This window comes from Cucurbita moschata, unplaced genomic scaffold (assembly GCF_002738365.1).
Source record: "Cucurbita moschata cultivar Rifu unplaced genomic scaffold, Cmos_1.0 Cmo_Scf00067, whole genome shotgun sequence".
NCBI classification, from domain to species: Eukaryota; Viridiplantae; Streptophyta; class Magnoliopsida; order Cucurbitales; family Cucurbitaceae; genus Cucurbita; species Cucurbita moschata.
The window spans coordinates 613,592-628,949 of record NW_019268583.1 but is presented as its reverse complement, the minus strand read 5'-3'; the positions used below and the strand labels follow the sequence as shown (position 1 = coordinate 628,949).

The 15,358-nt window shown below is 40.0% G+C and overlaps 3 protein-coding genes across 5 annotated transcripts in view; all 3 read left to right on the top strand.

Moving 5' to 3' along the window:
• The window catches only part of LOC111437875 (glycine-rich domain-containing protein 2-like), a 5,435-nt gene extending 1,874 nt beyond the window's left edge, over nucleotides 1–3,561 (top strand). For both annotated transcript variants that reach the window (XM_023075954.1, XM_023075955.1), the window contains 5 exons: nucleotides 696–968; nucleotides 1,073–1,593; nucleotides 1,717–1,841; nucleotides 2,621–2,781; nucleotides 2,859–3,561. In XM_023075954.1, coding sequence (XP_022931722.1) covers nucleotides 696–968; nucleotides 1,073–1,593; nucleotides 1,717–1,841; nucleotides 2,621–2,781; nucleotides 2,859–3,356 — 1,578 coding nt within the window. In that variant the 3' untranslated portion in view covers nucleotides 3,357–3,561. The remainder of the gene's footprint in view (nucleotides 1–695; nucleotides 969–1,072; nucleotides 1,594–1,716; nucleotides 1,842–2,620; nucleotides 2,782–2,858) is intronic.
• A 2,775-nt stretch (nucleotides 3,562–6,336) lies between these two features.
• On the top strand, nucleotides 6,337–10,086 carry LOC111437870 (F-box/LRR-repeat protein 3). Of its 2 annotated transcripts, none has more exons than XM_023075948.1 (7): nucleotides 6,337–7,467; nucleotides 8,096–8,221; nucleotides 8,369–8,473; nucleotides 8,557–8,941; nucleotides 9,037–9,166; nucleotides 9,258–9,552; nucleotides 9,644–10,086. In XM_023075948.1, the coding sequence occupies exons 1-7, from the start codon at nucleotides 6,847–6,849 to the stop codon at nucleotides 9,887–9,889; spliced, it is 1,908 nt and encodes a 635-aa protein (XP_022931716.1). In that variant the 5' UTR covers nucleotides 6,337–6,846; the 3' UTR covers nucleotides 9,890–10,086. The 2 variants fall into 2 exon arrangements, with proteins under 2 accessions (XP_022931716.1, XP_022931715.1); XM_023075947.1 differs by having other exon boundaries at nucleotides 6,338–7,467; nucleotides 8,557–8,956.
• A 337-nt stretch (nucleotides 10,087–10,423) lies between these two features.
• Nucleotides 10,424–12,833, top strand: LOC111437837 (putative pectinesterase/pectinesterase inhibitor 28). Its single transcript, XM_023075912.1, has 3 exons — nucleotides 10,424–11,291; nucleotides 11,368–11,878; nucleotides 11,966–12,833. The coding sequence occupies exons 1-3, from the start codon at nucleotides 10,779–10,781 to the stop codon at nucleotides 12,679–12,681; spliced, it is 1,740 nt and encodes a 579-aa protein (XP_022931680.1). The 5' UTR covers nucleotides 10,424–10,778; the 3' UTR covers nucleotides 12,682–12,833.
• The last annotated feature ends 2,525 nt before the right edge of the window (nucleotides 12,834–15,358 follow it).

Genomic DNA, 15,358 nt, shown 5'->3' with positions numbered 1-15,358 from the left:
AAAAAAAAAAAAAAAAAAAAAAAAAAAAAAAAAAAAAAAAAACAAGAAATGGGTGTGTTAATGAATGAATATTTAGGTTATGGTTTTGAATCTATTTTATGTTGCATCGTTAGTAATCACGAATCTCCATAATGGTATGATATTTTTCACTTTGAGCATAAGCTTTCGTGGTTTTGCTTTGGGCTTCTCCAAAAGGCCTCATCCTTTATTTATAAACTCATGATCATTCCCTAAATTAGCCAATGTAGGACTTTCTCCCAACAATCCTCAACGGATGATCGATTAGAGGTTGAAAATTTCCTCCGAGCATGATACTACCCTTTACTTAGAATGATGCTCGCAGTGTCTCTAAGCACAAGAGCCTTACTTTGAAATTTGATTACATTAGTTGAGCTTAGCTATGTCTGTACAACGTATTGCGATGTATATATATTCCCTCAGCTCCAGTCATGTTCTTGTTTATGCAATGAGTTCGCTTACTAATGTATCTAGAACTGTAGTTCTTGATATCACTTTTACGATAAAGGTGGAATAAAAAATTTAATTGCGAATGAACATGAAGTTCTGTATTCATGATTGAAGATGCAAATGGCAGGTGGAAGTGTTGTTATCATACTGTGTTGTCTGCCTTTACTTCAGATGTCTTACGTTTAAAACGTTTTTATTTTTTTGTTTGTTTGTTATATGTAAACCAGAGTTATCCAACAGTTTATGCAGAAGATGTAAAGGAGATGCAGGGGGAGTTGGCAAAAGTGGTGAGATTTGGGGAAACTGTGAAGCCGAAGGAACTGGAAGAAACCAAGAAACTATGGCACAGAACTTTTGGGCAATCTTACGAGAAAGCTGGAGGAGAGGTAATCATGGAATTAGGCAGAGTTGTAACTTCTAAGCCTTTAGTTTACTGGGAAGTGTCCTTCTCGGATGTCAACTCGAAGTACAAGTCCATGACATCTCGGTTCATCCTCGAGGTTGGTTAACTCGCTTGATTCTCTGTACTTTTCATGTTGGAAATAAGTACATTTTGTAAAGGAAGCTCAATTCTGTAGCAACTTTATCCTTGCTTCAAATTCAGGTTTCTGTGTTTTTGCGTCTCAAAGATCAAAAACAGCCATTGCAACAAGTTGCTTCTCGAGAATTTCTTCGTCTACGCACTTTAAGATGCCATAAGGAATTTAAGCTCAAACAACCAATCTCGAGCCTCGACAATGATGTTTGGATCAAAGCTTGGCATCTCTATTGTGAATTTGGTACCAAGGGAGTTGTTATCGAGCTTCGGCATCCTGGTAGCCATTGTTTCAAAGGAAGTAGCACTAAGGACACCACCACATTCAAGTGGAATGACTTGATAAGAGCACCGTCTCTTACTTTAGAAAGACAATTCGATCAGAATCTCAAGATAGTTGCCTCAATAACTCCACCCGTTCAAGCACCGTACTTGTTAAAATGTGTGCCAGACAAAGTGACAGATGATTCGGGGGCAATGGTTTCGGATGTTGTTCTTAGAATGAACCAATACCGGCCTCAAGAAGGTCGGTGGCTATCTCGAACTGTACTCGACCATGGAGGGAGAGAGTGTTTTGTCATTCGTTTAAGGTAATAATTCAATCAATAGTTCATTGTCATTTGTCATTCCGTTTACTATTTGTTGAGTTCTGAAGGCTTACTAATGTTCGTTAAATAGAGATTCAACATAACAAATGTGAATGTAAAATGCAGAGTTGGAGCGGGATTTTGGAGGAGAGGAGGTGAAACTCCTTTGCCTGTGAAATGGGAGGACCGAATTATCGAGATTCGAGAAGGTTGTTGGTCCTATATTGCTGGCTCCATCGGCAGATGCCCGGGTATGGCGTGTCTGTACTTGAATCTCATCTCTCTAAGATTAAAGGTTATTTCAAATTTTAATTTTTTTTTTCCTTTTCATTTAAGAAAGTATGTGAGATCCAACATTAGTTGGAGAGAGGAACGAAACATTCTTTACAAGAGTGTGGAAACCTCTCCCTAACAGACGTGTTTAAAAACTATGAGGCTAATGGCGATACGTAACGGGCCAAAGCGGACAGTATTTGCTAGCGGTGGGCTTGAATTGTTACAAATGATATCAGAGCCAGACACTGGACAGCGTGCCAGCGAAGACGCTGGGCTTCCAAGGGGGGTGGATTGTGAGATCCCACGTTAGTTGGAGAGGGGAACAAAACATTCCTTATAAAGGTGTGAAAACCTCTCCTTAACAGACGCGTTTTAAAATCGTGAGGCTAACGGCGATACGTAACGGGCCAAAGTGGACAATATTTGCTAGCGGTAGGCTTGAGTTGTTACAAATATATTCGGGAATGTATCCATTAAAGCCTATCATAAAATTCATTTTTGGTTCGTGAAATTTGAACTTAATATATGCTCACGTTAGACTTTGCAGACATGTGCTTTTTTAGAATTAAGGACCCATTAGAAATTAGTTTCGAACTTTAAGGACCAATTAGCAATCAAATTCAAACTTCGATAACGACATAGTTACTTTTGAAACCTCGGAGTCTCCCAAGGAAGTGATTGATTGATATGGAACAAACAGATGGATTCTTGGTTAAATTCTGATAATTGATTCATATATTGGCATCTAGAACAGAGAAAGTGGTGGGAACAGCAACACCAAAACAGCCACTAGAGGAATGGAAAGCTGCTTGGAATTTTTCAACTGGAGATGAACTCATAATCCAATGGGATACTTCAACACCAAAACCAGCCCTTACCTTCTCCTTAACAAATCCAACTTCTTCAGAATCATCTGTAGGTCGTCGTTTCATATCGTATCTTGTTCAAACAGTCTTTTCGATTTCAGGTTTCAATATGTTTTGATGCTGTAGGTAAGGCTTCTAAAAGGTCGCCAAATGGTATATCGAGTACGGAGAGACGATGGCAGAGAGGAGGAAGAAGAGGAAGGCGGAGATGGAGATGGAGATGGGTTTGTAACGGTGATTCGATATACCGATGAGGACCCAACTGGAAGAGCAACAGCTCTTCTAAACTGGAAGTTGCTGGTGATCGAGTTGTTGCCTGAGGAGGACGCTGTGTTGGCTCTCCTTCTGTGTGTCTCGATCCTCAGAAGCGTGTCGGAAATGAAGAAAGAAGACGTTGGGAAGTTGTTGATCCGAAGGAGATTGAGGGAGACAACAATTGGCCTTAGAGATTGGGGCTCCATAATGCTTCACCCATCTTCGTCGCCTTATCTTCAACCGTGGTATTGGAATGCAGAGACCGTGATGGCATCGAACAGCATCGACCACCTCACGAGACAGCGTGCATCAAGCTACTTGCCCGTGGAGGGTGGAGATAAGCTGTACAAGCAAGGAATAATATCATAGAATGATAAAAACTGAGGAAACAACATGTTTTGTTGCTCACTCATTTTTCCTTTCTTTGCTCTATAAATTATAAGTACGTCAAGGTGTGTTTGTACAGCTATTTTTTAGTTTCAATTTTATTCCGTAAAAATGATTAATCATTCAAATAGCTCAGGATCGCAGCTTGTTCGAACATATCAATCGAAACTGACACACGTTTCATTCATTTCATTGGAGCATCTAGACATCCATTCATCCGAGTTCTATCGAGGCATTGGACCTTCTCATGTCTATGCTTACATCATTTATGAAATTCGTTCTGGATAGCAGATGCATAATCCAACCTCTGACACATGGGTTAGAGCACAAGCAGCACACCCGTGCCGTTGGATAGTGTCCTTGAAAGACCCATTTCAAAGGAAATTACTCAAGACACTCGTCTCACAATGCTCGCCCACACTATAATACACGCATTTGCCACATAGTAGCTCGCTTGGGGCACAGGACCCAAGGGTAGTGGAGAGTTGACATCATGCCTCCCCCTTTACATTTTGAGGCATTTCTAATATTTATCGAGTAGACGTCATTTTGGTGAGTGGTCATACGCCCCTGTGGAGCATATGTTGAGTATCCAATTGACATCAACTTTGGCGAGCTTTCATCTTTCATATAGAAAAACTTAGCTCTAGAGCCACATGTTGAAACTCATATTGAAACCCCGATTTCTGAGGTTATGGTCGGGGTCCTATCCATCCTCCACGATCGCATCATACCACTTCTCAATCTTAGTCCTCACGTTGCTAGATGGGCTCCACTTGAGGATCCCCTTATTTGCCTTGCGTGTGGGGTTCACAACCTACTTTTCTCTCAATGAGGTTGCGACGCTCTCACCCATTTAACCTAGTCATTATCTTCTATGGCTTTGAGAGCACAATCGTAGCATTGATTAAACCTTATGTGCCTCGTATTTTTTTTAAATATAGTGAAAATCATTACTATATTTTTATAACAACTTCACGTCAGCCCACACGGTGATCTGTGATTTGAACCAGTTAGAAATCGATTCACGATTTCATGGTTGTTAGGTCCGTCCAACCTGATCGCTTCTTGGATCCGTCTCCTTCAACCAAAAACAAGATGATCATTATTTAATAAGTATTGAGCATGTATTTTAGCATTATACCTAATATATTTATAATATGAACCTCATATTATTCTACCATACCAATTGAAATATAATAATATTAATTACAGGATGTCAATATTATGTAATGTAAATCTCATGATATAATTTGATTATGTCATGACCAATTTTTTAAGTTTCAAAATTAGGACCATCACCAAAAGATAAAAGATAAAAGAAATTAAAACGTGAAAATACTGTAAAATTTTAAATTAAATTTAAACAAATAATTCTACCATTAAATACAAAACCAAATTTATTACAAACCAAAAACGATCCTTTTGTGACTGTCTTGAACGCTTCCCGTTGCATATAAACACTTAAAAAAAGGGGGAAATGGTGAGTATAAAAATACTCCATAAGCAGCCAATTTCTTGTAGGTTTCCACGAGCTTTTCTCTGGGTTCAAAGAAGTTCGAGCCTGATTCTACACCTATTTGAGTCAACTATTTGTGTAGTCCCAAGTCCATCTTCAAAACTAATTTGCAAAATCACGACCTCAACCTTTGACTAGTTTTTACACGTAATAGAATTACTCACTTTAACATCTACCTGCGTAATCCCAAGTCTCTTTCCAAGACTAGTTTACAGAATCATAGTGTGAGATCCCACATTGATTGAAGGAGGAAACAAATGCCTAGCAAAGACGCTGGGCCCTGAACGAGGTAGATCGTGAGATCTCACGTTGGTTGAGAAGGAGATCGAAACATTCTTTATAAGGGTGTGAAAACCTCTAAAAGAGAATGGACTCTTCATCCATATAGCGGCAACATTGGGAACGTTCCCATATTGATTTTTATTACAAATTAAAACAAAGCAATAAATAAGAGAGCAAGATGCTTGCAAGACTTTTCGAAGTATTCCATGCATGTAGAAGTTGTTCGCATTCCATACGTTCTTCCTTGCTATGGTTCGGATACAAGACCAAGACTTGGGGGAGTCTCTCGAAACAAAATCCCAAAGGAATTGGAGAAGGAGAGTTTCAAGAATTATCAAAAGATGTAGTTTCATTCTCCAAAGAAAGTGGGAGAGATTCGTGTGTATCCTTAGCTCAACCACAGGTCGGTAGAATATTAGTAAAATAATATATTTAAATATTATAAGATATCCTAATATATATTTAATTAATTTGAAGTTGGTTCCAATTTCAAATATATTTTTATTTAATACATAATAAATTGATTTAACATTTAATTTATTAAATATAATAAATATATTTATACGGTTACTTCAAATTAATATATAAATTTACTTCTATGTTTCTTTCTTTATTTAATATATGATATATTAAATATTATTTAAACGGTTTCTCATTTATATTTAATATTAATTTGAACCCTTAAAATTTTCTTTTGTTTAAATAGAAGAATTACGCCACGTGTAAATAGGCTTATAGACGTACAGATTTTATAAGCTCGATATAAAATTAATTAATTAATTAATTTTCATTCATTAACTATAAATCAACTATGGAAATCATTTGTCCACGTGCGTGCACGACCGGTGTCAGTTGTTTCTTCACCTACGTAAACATTATTCCAGAATTTTGATCCGTTTTCGATTTCTTTTTTCTTTTTTTTAATTTTTGCTTCTTTTCTACTTAATTCAAATCAATATGATTCTCGGTGAAAATGGTAGAGTTATAATCCTACTTCCGACCAAAACTTGGTCGACATTATTTTCATCAATATGATTCTTTGTTAATTTTGAAGAGATATTCAACATTGGTGGACATTATTTTCATTTATGGAAAAAAAAATAGTCAAATTAAATTAGTTATTAAAAAAAAAAAAAAAAAATGGTCGGCTATGGGCCCACCAGTGACCTCTCAGCAGCCCCTTTCTCTCTCCTTTATATTACCGTACGGTCGTTACACGCTTCTGGGTCCCACCTAACGTACACAAATTTCCAACTTCCGTAAAATTAATAAATTAAAATAACCCACGACAGCTTACCGTACCACGGTCCAAAATTATAACCAATACTATTCCGCCACCTCATCAATTAGAAACTTCCCGTAGTCTTGCTTGTACGTGATCCCGCCCTCCTTCCTCTTCCCCAATTCTCTCCTCCCTGTAAAAACAACTCCATAATCCCACAAAACCCGAGAAATCAGAACACGAGAGAGAGAGGAGGAAGAACAACAGTAGAACACCATGATGGATTGGGTCGGCAATTCCGGTTCGGGTCAGATCCAAACGCTCTCCAAATCCGCCCACCATCCTCTCCTCCGTCTCCGCCTCCTCTTCCTCTTCGTCCCAACTTAGACTCCGCTTTCTCAATTCTTCAAATCTCTGTTGTTTTCACTTTGTTTCTTCAAAATCCGCTAATGCCTTCACCATTTCCACTTCTCCTCAACTTCCCCGATGAAATCCTCATCCGTCTCCGCCGATATCTCACCGACGACTCCGATTCCAGATCCTGGCGGCTCGTCTGCAAGGACTTCTACCGCGTCGATTTAATCTCCCGCACAACTCTGCGAGTCCGTCGAATTGAGTTTCTCTCCAGTTTAATCGCCAAGTTTGAAGCTATCGATGAGTTGGATCTGTCGATTTGCCCTCGGATTAACGATGGGACGGTCTCGATCTTTCTGGGTCTTGGGTTTTCAAGGCTGAGAAGTTTGATTCTAAGCCGATCGTCGGGGTTGAGCTACATGGGGTTGGAGAGGCTGATGCGGGCCTGCACGGGGCTGGAAATGGTCGACATGTCGTACAGTTGGGGGTTTGGGGATAGGGAAGCGGCGGCAGTGTCGAATTGTGCGGAGTTGAAGGAGGTGAGGTTGGATAAGTGTTTGGGGGTTACGGATGTGGGTTTGGCGAGGATTGTTGTTGGCTGTGGGAGGTTAGAGAGGCTTAGTTTGAAGTGGTGCTTGCAGGTTTCTGATCTTGGTGTTGAGCTTTTGTGTAAGAAGTGCTTCGATTTGCGGGTTCTTGATTTGTCTTATCTCAAGGTTTGCTCCCCTCGTCCCTGTTCTTACGTTTGTTTGTTTTCCTATAGTTTCTGTAATTTGGAAGCTCTGTTTAATGACAAATTCAGGAAAATAAACTTAATTAGGTAGGTAGGTAGGTTTATTGACTTTTATAGTAAAATTTCACTGGATTGGATGATAGACTTAAGACAAATGTCACAATTTGTATCTTAAACTAGAATAAGTAATTCAAAATTTGCCAATTGATAGGTTTTTGTATGAAGAATTGTGAAAAATGGTGTATAAAGTTTATGAGATCATAGAAGAAAGATACTGAAGTTGATTTTTGTTGACATTTATAAATTTTGAGAATATCAATTCAATGTAGTTTTATTGTGCATAAGGTTTGAGTGTTTTTTTGGTTATTTTTGTTAAAATTAGCAAATGAATGTTACAGAATTTGAACACATGCTAAAAATAGCAACTCTTAACTAAGCAATCAGGGTAAAATTTGAAAATTTTTTATATTTTATTTGACAAATTTTGATATTCTCTTTGAATTTTTGTTTTCAAACGTTTTTAAGAACAGCTCCCAAACAATTCCAAACATATTCTTTTGGCAATTCTGGTTAAAATGTGTGAACTGAACTTCATGTTGGGTTAATAACAGGTGACAAATGAATCACTACGTGCAGTAGCTTCTTTGCCAAAGCTTGAGGTCTTAATTATGGTGGGCTGTCTTTCAGTTGACGATCTTGGTTTGCAATATCTTGAACACGGGTGCCCATCTCTAAAGGTTCTTATGATCAAGTGCAGTATGATTCTTTTTGCTTAATACATTACATAAATTCGACCAAACTGTCAAGTCGGTCGGCTTGCTTAGTTATATGTTAGTATCACGATCTAATTTGTACGAGCTTGCACGTTTTCAAATGGATTGTAGGAACTTGATATTTCAAGATGTGATGGCATTAGACCATATGGCTTAACATCTGTTTTAAGAGGTCATGATGGTCTTGAACAACTTGATGCAAGCTACTGCTTCTCTGTAAGATGATGCTGCATTTTTTCGATTTTGAGTTTGCCTTCTTTTTCTGTTATGAAGCTTCCATCTTTGGCTTTTGCTTCTAGGAGCTCTCCACAGATTCTCTTTACTGGCTGAGGAACCTGAAGTGTCTAAAAGCAATTAGGCTTGATGGTACTCAACTCTCGAGTGCGTTTTTCGACGTGATCAGCGTCCACGGCAAGTATTTGGTGGAACTTGGGTTGAGCAAATGCAACGGAGTAACTGATGCAAACATAATTCAGCTGATCACTCGCTGTATTGGCTTGAAAGTTCTTAATTTAACATGTTGCCACTCCATCACCGATGCGGCGATATCTTCAATGGCTGGCTTGTGCCAGAAACTCATGTCGCTGAAGTTAGAATCATGCAACATGATCACTGAAAGAAGTCTTGATCGGCTTGGGTTATATTGCTCATTACTAGAGGAGCTTGATCTTACTGATTGTTGTGGTGTGAATGACAAGGGTACTTTCATTATAACAAGTAATAACATACAACCATTTGAGTGAATCATTAAGCTAACTTGATTGTGTCCTCCCTTGCAGGACTTGAATGCTTATCAAAATGTTCACAATTGCTAAGCTTGAAACTAGGATTGTGCACAAACATAACAGACACAGGGTTGATCAAGATTGCTCGCAACTGCAAAAGGATTTATGAACTCGATTTGTACCGGTAATGTGAGAGAGTTCAGAAATTTATTTCATCTTTTTGAGTAACTACTCAAAAGAGGAGAATGTCATTCTATTTAACTCTTGAATTGCAGTTGTCTGGGAATTGGGGATGCCGGATTAGAAGCTCTATCAACTGGGTGCAAGAGATTGACGAAACTAAACTTGTCATACTGTAATAAGGTTACGGATAGAGGAATCGAGTGCGTCGGCCAGCTCGAAGAACTCTGCAGCCTAGAAGTACGTGGGCTTCAGAATGTCACAAGCGTAGGTTTGACAGCAGTGGCATTTGGTTGTAAAAGATTAGTAGATTTGGACATGAAACAATGCCAGAATGTGGATGACTCTGGCTTTTGGGCACTTGGCTCCTATGCTCGGAATTTGCGTCAGGTATATGGATTCATTACGTTTGTTGCTATGTCATTTGTATTTGGTTCTTGGAATGAGATGAAACAGCTGATTGTTGTTTGGATTGTGGCAGTTAAATGTGGGGTGTTGTGGTGTATCAGACGTGGGATTATGCATGATGATGGGGAACCTTTCATGCCTTCAGGATGCCAAGCTGGTGACCCTTAATAAAGTTTCAGTGCGAGGGTTCGAGCTAGCACTCAGGGCCTGCTGCCTCCGGGTCAAGAAAGTCAAGCTGCACGCATCTCTCAGGTTTATGCTCTCCTCAGAGATACTTGAAATTTTAAATGCTTGGGGTTGCAAGATTAGATGGGATTAGAGCGATTTGAGAAGGAAGCAGTTTCATGCATGTTTGTTTGTCATGTTCAATGCCAATGTGTGCATATCAAATTCAATGCCAGAATTGGCCTACTGGGTAGCTTCTTAATACCATTGCTTGCTTTATATTGAACTATTTGTTCCCATCAATGCTGTGGGATTGAAATAATGATGAGTCTGAAAGCATTTTATGTTAAACTTTGATTCTAAGACTGTCTTCTTCAACGCTTACATGAGCGGTGGTACAATTTAGAGGGTGGCTCGAGTGGTATAACAATTTTGTTTTAGGCACATTGTAGTATGGAGAATAAAAGGGCTTCGAACTTGGTTCACCTCTTTTTGGTCGAGTCAATAACCAAATCCTCGCCCCATAAAGATCATTCACCGAGGTAATTTTTCACCAAAAGTACCAATTTTATAAGATAGGAATATAATTTTGTCTCCGCCCATTTATCTAATAGAGAAAAGAAAAATATTCTCCACTTCCTCTCTCATTCCTCGTCTAACTAGGGAATCTCCTCCTCGTTTGGAGAGGGTCCCGTGAGTAGAATGGGATATCCATGTTTGTATTAATAAGTGCAAGTTTAAGTTATAAAAGGATACACTTTATTTAGAAATTGAGATATTGGCTAAAGAAAAGGGCAAACTTCACAAATTTTAGTAAACAAAAAGAAACCACAAATTTAGATGAACAGTTTGAACAAACATTCAAAAACCAAACCCTTTTGATCCTTTATAAACCTTCCCTACTCTCCCAACCTCTTCAAACCCACACTCTAAAGGGGGCTTCTAAGAGGAAGGTCCCCAACTACCTCCCAAAAAAACAAAACAGGAAAGGAAAGGAAAAGGAATACCAAAATAAATAAGTATAAAGAAAGAAAAACCACTTGATGGCTTATGATGATGCTGCTGCTGAGAACCGGAAGCGCTACGCCATCATCGGCGTCTCGTCCATGCTACTCGTTGCGATGGTGGTGGCTGTGACCGTTGGAGTTAACCTAAACCAAGATGGAACGAGCGATCCGGCCACCGGAAAGAAGACTCATGAGATATCTTCTTCTATGAAAGCCATCAAAGCCATTTGCCGGCCTACCGATTACAAGCGAGAATGTGTTGATAGCCTTAAGGGGTCCGGAAAGTCGGACCCGAAGGAATTGGTTCAGGTTGGGTTCAAGGCTGCCATGAAACTCATCCAAGCCGCTGCTAAGAAATCTGTCACCTTAAGACAGATTGAGAAAGATCCTAGAGCTTCCCAAGCCCTTGCTGTGTGTAAGGAGCTCATGGATTATTCTGTTGACGAACTTAAATTCTCCATTCAAAAGCTTGGCGCCTTTGACATTAGTAAACTCGATGAGATGTTGATCGATATTAAGATCTGGCTCAGTGCCGTTATTACTTACCAGGTAATTCGTATTCTCCACTTTCAGCATAAGCTCTCGGTTGATTAAGAAGTTGATGGGTTATTGTTTCTTTTATTAGGAAACTTGCTTGGATGGGTTCGCGAACACGACAGGGGACGCATCGGAAAAGATGAAGAAGGCATTGAAGACATCGATGCGATTGAGCAGCAATGGGTTGGCGATGGTCACGGAGTTGTCCTCCATGTTGACGGAGTTGCAAATTCCAGGGATCAACCGACGACTTCTCAGCATTCCAGTTCTCGGGCACGAGGATTTCCCCGAGTGGGTCGACCCCGGTATGCAGCGTCTCCTGGCCGGTTCTCCGGCGAAGAGGAAGCCAAACATTGTGGTGGCTAAAGACGGAAGTGGGCAGTACAAAACCATTCAAGAGGCTATAAACAAAGTTCCCAAGAGGAAGAACAACGCAACTTTTGTAATCCATATCAAGCAAGGAGTGTACAAAGAATATGTTGACATTCAAAAAAAGCTAACCCATTTGATGCTCATTGGTGATGGCCCTAAAAAGACCATAATCACCGGAAATAAGAACTTCGTCGATGGCACGAACACGTTCAAGACCGCTACCGTTGGTGGGTTAATAATGCATTTTTTTAGAACATAAGGATGGACGACGTGGATCAATGATTTGTTGTTGTTGTCGTCGTTGTTGTTTGCAGCTGTTTCCGCAGAGCACTTCATGGCTAGAGACATCGGATTCGAGAACACGGCAGGACCACATAAGCACCAAGCCGTAGCATTACGAGTCCAAGCAGACAAAGTAGTATTCTTCAATTGCGAGATGCATGGATACCAAGACACCCTCTACGTACACACCATGCGTCAATTCTACCGGGACTGCACCATCTCCGGCACAATCGACTTCGTGTTCGGGGACGCAGCGGCCGTGTTCCAAAACTGCAGCTTCTTGGTGCGCAAGCCGCTGCCGAACCAACAAAACATCGTGACGGCGCACGGGCGGAAGGAGCGGAGGCAGCCCTCGGCCCTGATCATCCAGAATTCGAAGTTCAAGCCGGATGCGGATCTGGTGCCGGTGAAGAAGCAGTTCCGGTCGTACCTAGGGCGGCCGTGGAAGGAATATTCTAGAACGATCATAATGGAATCATACATAGATGACATAATAGATCCGGAAGGGTGGCTGCCGTGGGCAGGGGACTGGGGGCTGAGGACGTGCTTTTACACGGAGTTCAACAACTTCGGGCCGGGGTCGGGGAAGGCGAAGAGGGTGAAGTGGAGGGGAATCAAGAGCATTACGCCGCAGCACGCGGTGGACTTTACTCCGGGGAGGTTCATATTGGGGGATAGATGGATTAAAGCCACCGGAGTACCGTACGTTTCAGGGATGACCAAACCCAAGGCGGGAGTTGGTAATTGATCATTGTTAAATGTAATTGTATTGTTGATCATGTAATTGTAAGCCCTTTTCTTTTCTTCTTCTTTTTCTTTTTCTCTCTCCAATGTGGTTTGGAGTTGTGTGTGGGCCTCATTCATTTTATATATTTTCTTTCTTTTAAATTAATTTTTTTTTTATTTTCTTGATTAATAAATCATCAATTAGTTTGTGTTCATGTAAATTGCCTTGAAAATATATGTCACTAAAATCGAACTCTTCATAGCATGCCTATGACCTATGGGTACGAGGTAATCGAGTGGTTTTGATTGGGCCTAACTTCATATTTTTAGGATTTCATTCCAAATGATCTATTTCTAACCAGAACAAAATATTTGATCTAAATATCTAAGCACCAAAAACCATAAGAAATTATTGGAAAAATAAAATTTGGAATAAATGTTTATGTTGAGTGGAGCTCAAATTAAAGTACTTAGAACCTATTCCTCGACTAGAAGATTAAAGGAAAGCTTGAACATAACCAGAGAAATAACTCAAAAAACGTGCCCAATTGAAATCTAGTCTGATTTTTATTCTCCATTTACTTTCATATTTTTAATATCTAATTGAAACTATAGTGTGAGGGAAGAATAAGGAAGAAGTTTCATAAAGAATTCGGGAGGGGAGAAATGTCATGAATGGATGTTCCAGAAATTAGACACAATTAGAAATTTGTGAAAGAAAATTTGAAGTAATTCAGATATCAGAAGCTCAAGAACATAGGTGAAGTAATTCAAATATCAGAAGCTCAAGAACAGAGGTGAAGGTCCCGAATGGACTCTTAAAATAATCTATTAGATGAACTCTTATGTCAATGACATTTTGTATGAGACCTTTTTTTTTTTTTTTATGGTTCTATCAGACCTATTCTTTTTTATGGTTCTTTAGAGGGTTTTAGAAGAGTTTTGAGTTTAGAAGAGTAACTTAGGTTCCAAACTTTGTCTGATCAACTTGAAATAGTAAGTCATTTGGAGAATGTCTAAACTTTGAAATATCATATAGAATTACAGGGACATTGGGTCATTTTACCCCTAATTATTGGTTTAGCTACTTAATGCTTGTTACTATGATGGGTTCATAAGCTAAAGGATGCATGATGCAATTAGCAGATATTGTCCTCTTTGGCTTTTCCTTTGTCCTCTTTGGCTTTTCCTTTCGAGCTTCCTCCAATGTGGGACATTACAATCCACCTCCCTTCGAGGCCCAGCGTCTTCGCTGGCACTCTTTCCTTCCTCCAATCGAGATGTGGGACCGCCCCCAAATCCACCCCCCTTTAGAGCCCAACGTCCTTACTGGCACACCACCTCGTGTCTACCCCCTTCGAGGAACAGCGAGAAGGCTGGCACATCGTCCGGTGTCTAACTCTGATACCATTTGTAACAGCTCAGATCCACCGCTAACAGATATTGTTCTCTTTGGACTTTCCCTTTCAGGCTTCCCCTCAAGGCTTTAAAACGTGTCTGTTAGGCGAAGGTTTTCACACCCTATAAATGGTGGTTTGTTCTCCTCCCAACGAATGTGGGACATCACACAATAACTATTATTTCAGGAATAGTGAGTTAGAAAGTGATGGCATATGGGATAGCCATTTTTAGCCTTTAGAAAACCTATAAATGAGTTTGTTTTCCTATTGTAAAGACCGGAGCAAGAAAGCAAATGAGCAAAGAGCAAAAGTGTAGAGAACGAAAGTACAGATCAATAGATAAGGGTTTTCAGAATTCTTTGTCTCCTTGTCTCTCCCCTCTCGACATCTTCTTCACAGTTTTGTGAGTGTTATTTCAACAAATTGGTATCAAGAGCCTTTATTTCTACAAATTGGTATCAGAGCCAATGACGAATAGGATGGGTCAAATGCCGCTACCGCGATTAATGAAGACGAACTACGAGAATTGAAGCATCCAAATGAAAGCTCTTCTCGATTCTCAAGACGCATGGGAGGTGGTCGAAGAAGGTTTCGAAGAACCGAAGGATAGCACAGGTTATACGGCACCGCAAAACAAGGCGCTAAAAGAATTACGATCAAAAGATAAGGCAGCATTATACATGTTGTTCCAGGCCGTTGATGAGTCGAGCTTTGAGAAGATTGCAATGGCAATTACTTCAAAAGAAGCGTGGGACACTTTAGAAAAGGTGTTCAAAGGAACCGACCGAGTCAAGCAAGTGCATCTCCAGACTCTGCGTGGCGAGTTGGAGAGCATGAAGATGAAGGAGTCAAAAAATGTATCTGACTACATCACACGCATACAGACCGTGGCAAATAACCTAAATCATGGAGAAATGTTACCCGAGACACAGGTTGTGGAGAAGATCTTGAGGTCATTAACAGACAACTTTGAGAATGTTATATGTGCCATAGAAGAGTCAAAGGACCTAGGAAAGTTTACAGTCGATGAGCTCGTCGGTTCTCTCGAGGCACATGAACAACGTAAGAAGAAGAAAGAGGAGACATCGATCAAGCGCTTCAAACTAAGGCATCAATAAAGGATGAAAAGGTACTCTACTCTCAAAACGTTCAAGGTAGAGGTCGTGGAAGTCGCGGAAATGGTCAAGCTGGTCAAGGTAACAGTTATGAAGAAAATTATAAGGAGAAGAGACAGTCGAGCCAAGCAAATTGGTGTGAAGAAGGACGCAATCAAGGACGCGACCAAGGATATAATTCCAA